The sequence below is a fragment of the Merops nubicus genome, unplaced genomic scaffold (genome assembly GCF_000691845.1).
Source record: "Merops nubicus isolate BGI_N331 unplaced genomic scaffold, ASM69184v1 Scaffold39181, whole genome shotgun sequence".
Classification (NCBI taxonomy): domain Eukaryota; kingdom Metazoa; phylum Chordata; class Aves; order Coraciiformes; family Meropidae; genus Merops; species Merops nubicus.
Genome location: NW_008589702.1, coordinates 1 through 9,141, shown reverse-complemented (window position 1 = coordinate 9,141; position 9,141 = coordinate 1). Strand labels below are relative to the sequence as shown.

The 9,141-nt window shown below is 44.1% G+C and overlaps 1 protein-coding gene across 1 annotated transcript; it reads right to left on the bottom strand.

The window, feature by feature from the left end:
* Positions 1-577: 577 nt before the first annotated feature.
* Positions 578-7,924, bottom strand: NAB1 (NGFI-A binding protein 1 (EGR1 binding protein 1)). The gene is made up of 3 exons (XM_008949675.1): positions 7,061-7,924; positions 1,679-1,812; positions 578-650 (listed from the first exon to the last, which is right to left on the bottom strand). Exons 1-3 carry the CDS (start codon positions 7,880-7,882, stop codon positions 578-580), a joined length of 1,029 nt encoding a protein of 342 aa, XP_008947923.1. The 5' UTR covers positions 7,883-7,924.
* Between the last annotated feature and the right edge of the window lie 1,217 nt (positions 7,925-9,141).

Sequence of the window (9,141 nt, the reverse complement as noted above, 5' to 3'; positions counted from 1 at the left end):
TGTCTACACTGGCCATGCATACATGTGCTTTTTACACAGAACTGATTACAAAACTCTGCAAATTAATATAATTTGTGTTGACATGTCCAGCTTTAAGTTAGCTTTTGACTTTTTAACGTGGTCAGTTTTGTAAGTTACAGCACAGTCAGAGATGGCTGGTATCCTGCCATCAATCCTTACCCAGAACTCTGGATTCTGGATATGATCAAAAGCTGACTCAAGTGAATTAAGCAAACCCCACCTCACACTGACTTAAAAGCAGGAGATTCAAGGGAGGACATTTCATACAGTGTTTGAGCTTATTTCACCACAGGAAGTCAGTCAGTCCCATTCCTCCTCTTCCTACTCAGAGTGCAAAACACTGAGAGTTCCTTTACCATTAAGCAAATCCTACCCTTCACCCCTGCTCCTACAGGCTTCTTCATCAGGCATTTTTTATATTTGAAGAGACAGTGGTGATGTTCTCCTCCTCTCTCTCTCACACCCATCAACTGCCTGTCAAATGTTTTTCTGACAAATTCCCTGAAAACAGATCCCTTCAAAACAAAAGTGAATTTTAGCATACACAGGTCAAAAATCAGGAGTCATAATACTGTACCTCTATCTTGATTCTCTTTGGTGACAGCTCATCCCTTTCTCCACATTTAGATCTAGAAGAGAAGACACAAACTATCAGCAAACAGCACACTCACCCTGACCATGAGACATAATGATGAAAAAAAAGTCAAGGAAACAAAGAAAGAAAAATCAGTCAAGAGCAAGTTGAGATGCACAGAAAAAGCCTCTGATTCACTTGGACAGGGCAGAAAACATCCCTCCAGTCGAAAGCAACACAAGCACCTGGTGTTAATTTTCACAAGTGTCAAGAGACTCATGCGCTCTTCTTCTGAACAAAAAGGAAAGCTACCTGAGCACAGAGGTTACAAAAATGCCTTTGGAACTGCTTACCCAGAATGGACACACATTTACATTAATCACTATAGAAAAAAGAGGAGCAAAGGAAAACCTTAAAAAGCTCCTAGAAGCATAGGAAGACTTATCTTGAAAGCATATTGCATTACACATGGGAGTTATTATTTAAAAACAGTATATAGAAAAGATCATGACTTTCAATCATATTTATTAATTCTAAAGTTTTATTTATACTTAAAAGCTGCCAAGCCTTTGTTACCGTTTCACAACAGCAATTCATTTAACAGAACAGCAGCAACTGAAATCAGGACTCGGCTTCAGTTCCTTTAAAGCAAGTTTGTATGCCACTCTCTTTGACCTTATCTTTTTCATTCCCTGGAAACTAACAGGCCAAATCTGTACATGGGGAAAAAAAATGTGATACATTAAGCAGCTTTGGCTACTCTGCCTATATATCTTCACCTTGAAATACACAAATGTCTCCAACATCTGGAATGCCAGCCTCTCTGATGCCTCTCAACATGCACTACCATCACAAAATCTGGAAAAACTAGAGAGCAAATAAAAAGGTAATTCAAGACAGCTAAATCTTAGCAGTTTGAAAGCTTCACGACTTAAAGAGCGTTTTCCCACCCTCCTCAGAAGAGCACTTTGCTAGCTAAAGAGCAGGAAGAAAGTGTCTCTGAAGAAAGCGCTTCAGGAGAAATGCTATCAGACTCATTAGCTGCCTGAAAGTAAAGGTCCTTTGAGTTAATTAAAACCTTACTTGGTGGTCCTGTAAGTATACTTGTAGGTAACTTCTCGAGAGATTTGCCGAGCTAGTGCAAAGAGTTCATCTCTCCTGGTCAACAAGGCATTATCTTTCACACACAGCTGAGCGGCGGCTTCATTGACTGTTAGCTGGAAATTAAACACAAAACCAGGGGTTCACCGTTCTGCACACTCCCAGTCTGCTTGTAAAAGTACCTGCTCTGCTGAAAAAATAACATTTCAATTGCAAGTAAAATCACCTCCGATTGTCTACTAAACCCTGGAGGGTTTCTTCTGTTTATTTACACCCTTATTAAGCCAGGTAAGCTGCTGGGAAGAGAGGAGATAGAAATGTAGTTGGTGCATTTAATGTCCTTTAAAGTAAAAAGCTATTGTAAGATTCTCTCAACGTGTGCTGCTTCTGCCTCGTGGCAGCATTAATTAAATCTCAGTATAAAACAGTAGCTCTGAACGTTCACAGTGTTTGGCTCCCAAAGCCTGGTTTACAGGGAATACTATTTTTATAAACGCAATATGCCCAGGACTTGGGGAAAAAAAAAACCCAACACCCTGACAGTGTGGGTACAGATGGCTTTCCCTGGTGAATACAGCACAAATTCTGTAGAAGGTGATGGTTTAAGAAACGATTAAACTTTTTTTTAAGCTGTTTCTCACCCTCGTGTTTGTGAAGACTATCTTCAGACATGAATCAAATGTAACTTGTTTCAAGGATGTTTTCCTGAGCCTACTGGGACACGTTTCCAGTGTCTCTGCTGCTGGCAATAGTTTCATACAGAGGGGGGAAGGAGGAGGGAAAGCAGTAAGTTAAGGCTCAAAATGGTTTTGCAACACTCTTCAAAAGCCTATAGAAAGTGGTGATACCATTATGATTTATACTACCTTGTCTGAAAAGGCTACGGTCAGTGTGGACAGACAATAAAATCCCCAATGCACCGAGAGACACTGGAACGGAGATTCCAGAGAGGAATTCCCTGCTCCTTCCACAGTAATCAGGGGCTGCAGGGAGTCACAGCTTCCTCAGCTGAAGAGCAGCCAGCACTTGTAACGAGGCACAAGAGCAAGCAGCCAACAGTATACTAGGGGTGTTTTTTCCAAAGTGCCCACAGCAATTCTACTCTTATTTCTAGAAATTAAGGTGCTTCGAATGGGCTTGGCTTCTCACAAATGAGCACAGCTACTTTGCTGCTGCTGTCAACAGCATGTTCTGCATCTCCCTCAACCCCCCTCCCCCCCCTTCACCCTGCTGCAGAAGGTTACTTGTGAAGCAAACCGCCCAGGCCAGCAGCTCACCTGCTCCTAAGAACTCACAAGCAGTTCTCAGGAGCTTTCATAAGAAATGAGCAAGACAGAACCACGCTGTCCTCCGCCACAGTGCTCCGTGTCATCCAAATCAGGAAAAAATGGATTCTGCCTAATGTGACACTTGTTCTCCAGGGAGGCTGAAGAAACAACCACCACAAAAAAAGTATCAGGAGAGCTGAGGTTCTCTCAGCAGCCTGTGTCCATGCAGCACTTCCAGGGTAACCTCACACAGAACTGCTGCTCCCAATAGCTCAGTGGCATTTTTCCCTGTGTTTAGCATAGAAGCCTCAGATCCGAGTAGGGTCTTTCTTGCACTACCCACTGCTCATCAGAGTGCAAACATGTCTTTAACAGGCAAGCTAGGTATGTTGCCTGATGCTTCCCTCTCTGTACAGACAAAAAAACTAATCTCCCAGAGATTCAATGTAGAAAGGTGGGAAGTTTAATCTGGGAAACATCTCTAGGCTACTACATTCCTACAGTACAATGAATAGAATAACAAGCCATTACCCTTTACACAGGAACAGTTGTTCTACAATGTCTATCCTTTCAGAAAAAGACACAGAGAAAAGAAAAAGATACAAAACCAACACATTAATACAACACTGATGAAAAGGATTACTATCCAAAGCAGGCATTACATTCCTGTAACACTGACAGCTATTACTTTGCCCAGGATGAATACTATGGCTAATGCTTACAAAGTAATTTGAGATGTTTGTTATCCCTCAATAAAGTGTTGAAAGGTTGCAAACTGCTGAAATGACTGAAAATGCTTTGGGTAGTTGCAGGCAAATGCTGTTTATCCTAATATATGAGAAAAGCCAAATGTTTGTTTGTTTGTTTTTCTTGTTTTCTTCTTTCAGGTCACATGCAGACTTACTGAATTGAAGTTCATCATGGCTTCCTGCCTTTTCAGGAGCTGTAATACTGCAGCTAGAAAGCATTACATGCCTAAAAATAAAGATTCTGTTTGCTGGAAGGCTTAAAGATATGGAGGAGCACATAACCATACAGACTTTACAGAGAGGGATGGGTGTATTACCATCTGATGGGGTTCATAGATTCCCCCACTAAAAAACACATAATTAAATACCAAACCCTACTGTTTCGGTGAGTCAGCAAAAGAAAAGGAAGAGACCAAGCTAGACAAAAATTGATAATTTGCACTTCTTATTCCTGTTTCTCACACTACTAAACTAGATTTTTTCCATTTTTATAAGTATCTAGACAAGTACTGAAATATTAACACACAAATTACAGATCTGACTCACACGAACAGGTCACCAAGTTCAAGGGCATGTCTCATACTCATCCCTCCTCCAGCCCAACTTTAAACATGAAGAGCTCTCCTGCTTGAAAAGCTTTGCAATACAGAGCCAATGGGATGCTATGTTTATTAGCTTTGGAGCACCTCTGGAAGATTCTCCATTGGATGTTATGGCAGATTGGTGCCTCATGCAGATAACCCTGCCAATAGCACACACTTCCAAACCAGCCCAGTGCCTACAGCTTTCACTTGCCTCTAATGGCTGCCCAAGCCCTCTGAGACACTCCAGTTTTCCTCCTGAAACAGGGAATATTCTCACTAATTCACCACTAATAATTCAATTTTAATTTCCATGCAACTCTACTCTGCTTGAGGAGCCAGAGATACCCTGATCTTTATAGTAAGAAACTAACCACTACTTAAGCTTTCTAAAATTCACAGTGGAGTTTACTCAGCTGTTGACTGGCAGCTGCAAGGAGAATCCTTGAACTGTGAGGCAGAATGACAGCCTTGGAATGTACTAACACGTGCAGAAACAGTCTCTGGACAAGCAGAAACTTACCTCCTTGGTTGTTTAAGGTCCTTCCTTCTGAGCAGCAAATTGTTTAAGCCATCAAAACAAAAATTCTATTGAAGTTGAATTTACAAGAGGCAAACTCTGGCTAAGCAGATCTTAAAAAACAAAAAGGCCTTGCTGCTATTTGTGTATCTTCTGCTTTAAAACGGAGAGAAAACCGTTCAAGACAAAGCTTTGTGAAATCTGGCCTCTTTAAGCAAACAGTAAACCAATTATGAGTAAATTCCTCTTCCTTGCATGTGTGCAGTTCCCATCAAGTTCAGCGAGGCCCCACATGCGTAAGTGAGGCATAAGTCAACCACATACTCCTTTGATCTTGTGCCCTTAATCACAATAGCGATAGAAATATTTCCTACAGCCAAACCATGCTCTCATTCCTTCTTTAAACATGGTTTTGCAATGATACAGGAAAGATCTGTAGTGCAGTACTTAAAAAAAAAAAATATAAAATTAACATGGCAGAGCAGTTGCCCTCTCTTCCTGAACTGAAGAATTTCAGTCCTTTGCTACCCTGCTCCTTCAAACTGCCACCCCACTCCTTGCTCCTCCAGCTTTACAGAGCCATTTCTGAGCCTCCCATGTGGCTGGCACAGAGGCTGCCCGCAGTGGCCACCTCCCACTGCACTGCTGGATGCCAGGAAATTGTCCTAGGAGAATTCTACCCAGATTTCTGAGTGTTTTCTGCCACTGCTATCCCAGAGAGACTGCAAAAGCACACAGCTGTACACATCACACACCTTGACTGCCTCCCTCCTCAGGTGGGGAGGACCCAGGACCCCCTTTCCCTGAACCCTGGCTCTGCAGCAGCATACAAAGGGCATCTACACAAAGAATCCTTTCAAATCCTTCCTCCATCTCACACACAACTTGTTCTGTTATGGGAGAGACTTCCACATGGTCAGGGGAGTCAGACAAGATCTGTTCTTGCCCGCTGGATGAATTGCTGGATTGTAAGTGTCCATCTCAAAGCACCTAAGTGAGAGCTCTACAGCTACAACTGGGCAGCAAAGTGCTGACAAGTTCCCCTGGAAGCTTCTCTCCAGTCTGGAGTAAAAGCCCTTGTGAAGTCACTGTTGGTGATGTGCAGTTGCCTTATAAATGTAAATACCTAAACAAAAACGTAAAGAAATACGCCTTGTTTCCTTATGCCCCTCTAGTCAGCAGCACACAGAGAACCTAGTCTTACACTACGGATCACACACCTACAAAACTTCTTGAAGCGAAAAAAGGCTAAAGCCAGTACAGTTTTTTTGGCACTCCTGTAACATAAACATTGCCTTTCCTTTTAGGAGCTAAGCCGTACATGCCAAATTTTAAATCCAACTGAAATTTTGCAATCACTGTTAACTGTGAAAATGCTGATGCAGCATTCGTATCAACAGCGCTTTGGCACTGCCTTGAATTAATGTTTGTTCTCCTCTTGTACCGTATTTTGGCACTCGGGAACCATTCCCCACACAGACACACCTATTGCATTACAAGAGATGCAGCGTGTGCCAGAAGAGAAGAGAAGGAGGCCTGCAAGGACCTCTAAGGACAAGAGGGAACAGATGCTACGCAGGTATTAAAGGACAAACCTTCAAATTACAGCCAGCCATCAATACTGGAGATGGTCCTTTCCCCTCCTCCTCACAGTCTGTACTTCACTTGACTGGCTTAACACCCCATGCCCAAATGAGCACACAGGTTCTGTAATTCAGCTTCATCCCAAATCAAATGCAAAAAAATCCCACCACACCAGGTTTAGGGACCTCAGCAGCAGAATCCTTTTTACCCCCAGGGCACAAGCTACAGAGCAGGATCTCAAGGTGAGGGAAGACAGCAGAGAGTAGTCACCAAGCCAGGTGTTCTGATACCAGACACAAGCAGCTTCAGTTACTCATCTTCCCACCAACCTGTCTACTCTCAAAGCTGCAATGGGATGTCAAAGGCACGGCTTTAAAAATATGCCAAACACTTGGAATCCCAGAAGCCACGCTCAGCGAAATACCTGCTTGCTACTTCAGTGCCAAACTCCTTAAACCCTCTGACAGGCCACACCAGCCACCGAGCAGCCTGAGGACTCCAAGTCAAAGTCATCACTGCACGCGTGCTCACACCCAGCCAAGAAGACACAGCTCCTGTCACCCGGTGAGAAGAACACGCACCAAAAGTGTACTCTGTGAAGAGCACCTCACAAGAGGTGTAGGAACAGGGCAGGAAGCCCACTGTCACTCAAGGTACTTTACCTCGTGGAGGGTGAGATGCTTGCCATCCTTCCTTTTCGAGTCAAACCTGCCATATATTGCACTGTACTTCCTGATCTCCTCCTCTTTGTGAGGGTCCTCGTCACTCATCTCAAAGATGTGCCCAATCATCTTTGCCAGTTTCTTATTTGTTTTCAGCAACTCCTTGACTTCGCTGGAGTCACTTTTGGGCAGGGAGGGCACCATGCGTTCCACGCACTCGGCGACGGAGAGCGCGGCGGCAGCGTCCAGAGTCTCGCTGCTCTCCCTGGGCGAGGCCGGAGAGCCCAGGTCAGCGGGGGAGAGGCTGTGCTCGCTCTCGGTGGTGTGCTGCCCCTGCCAGAGCCGGGGCTCGCTGCCGCTCTGGAGGGACAAGCTCCCCACCACGTCGGACTTGCCGGCGCCTACGCTCTGCACGCAGGTCGTGGCGGCGCATTTTGGAATCTTCAGGTGAGGCTCCCTGGTGCTGCTGTTCCTCTCGTAGCTGCTGCAGGATATCCCCAGCCACGCCGGAGACCCTTCCGGCAGCTTGTAGATGGGAATGCTGCTGACCGGCAGGGAGGTGAGGGGCTGGTTAAACAGACCAGGGTTTGTGACCCAGTCCCTCAGAGCCTTCTGCAGCCTACGCACGTGCAGCGGCTTGCTAGCCATGCCCACGAGAGCCATTATCTCCAAAAACTCCTCTTCACCTGCTTCACAGAGCTGCTGGACATCGTCGCCACCCTGCTGAATGAAGGCATCGAAGTAGAATAAGAGATTTGCTTTCTGTAGTATTCGATAGAGCTGCAATTCCCCAAGGGTTCTGGGCAGAGCTGACGCCATCATGGAGGACAGAACCTGCAAACAGTAAAAACAGAGAGAAGATGAGCACCAGGACACCAGTGTCCAGATGCATTCCCCCACCGCCCATCCTTCTGTAAGGCTGTCAACTCAGAGGACAGGATTTCTTTCTTGTCCTCATTATAAAAACAAGTATGGGTAAGAATAAAAGGGGAAGAAAGTCTCTACTTTTTGACTAGTTAACTTAATAGAAGTATTCGTGAAAAAACAAATCAGCAGATAGTTGCGATGCACCTACAAAAAATACGATTCAAACATGAAGCCAGCTTGTTTGCAGCATTCCCTCTTCGTGTTTGTTCCCGAGAATGGCATTCAATATTGCTCACTGCTTCTACTTCACTCTCTCTTCTATCTTCAGATCAAAACAATCACAAAACACTCTGAAGAATCACTGAATACTTGGCCCCCTGAAGAAAAAAAACTCATTGATTTTGATTCTTCTTAATTCTCAAAATCATTTCCCCCTACAGCAGTGTGGAGAACTGTAAAAGAAAAGCAAAGAAGAAAAGTGCTTCCCAGAACCCCAGAAGATTAATGAAGTCAAAGTGTGTTTCAGAACCACGTATTTCTACAGTTTTCCCTATTTCACATAAAAAGGATCTAACATCTCTGCTGATCTTAATTACAGCAGCAAGATCTGCAGACGAAGCAAAAATACCGACGGGTTCTAACACCTATTTTAAAAACATTATTTTGGATTCACCTTCCCATCCTGTTTGCCAATAGGCCTGCACATCACTGATGCTTTGGACGTGAAATACCATTCAGCAACACGGCAGTTTTGCTCTGAGGGCCCCCACCAGACAACCTGCAGCAGTATTCTACCCGTACGGCTGCAGAAAACCCATCTGCACAAGCTTCAACTCCATGAAACCCGATGTCCACAGTCCTCTTGCAAATAATGAACTCTTCAGAAGAGAATTCTAGGATCGCTCTCACACACCTCTTCGCTCTGCGGCGGCTTTCACAACTACAAGCGGATAATTTCCAGTATTATTGTATTAAGCTAAACCACCAATCAATAAGGTGTAAAGCATGTAATTTATAGTTGGTTGAGAAAGTAACAGAACTAAACCATGGATCTAGTCTGCAGACGATGCTCTGGCTCTACTATCATGCTGCACTTTAAAAAACACACAGTAGTAACCTAAAAATCAGGTCGTACGGAACAATTCGCACCCACAGGGGGAGAAACTATTTTAATAATGTGCAATCCCCCTTTATCCCAAAACTGAATATGAAAA

Excerpts from the sequence above, each read along its gene's own strand:
- NAB1 (XM_008949675.1), bottom strand. The coding sequence starts at position 7,882 with ATGATGGCGTCAGCTCTGCCCAGAACCCTTGGGGAATTGCAGCTCTAT. Across the intron at positions 1,813-7,060 it reads AGCATCTCACCCTCCACGAG|CTAACAGTCAATGAAGCCGC; the intron begins GTAAAGTACCTT and ends TTTAATTTCCAG. Across the intron at positions 651-1,678 it reads TATACTTACAGGACCACCAA|ATCTAAATGTGGAGAAAGGG; the intron begins GTAAGGTTTTAA and ends CTTCTCTTCTAG.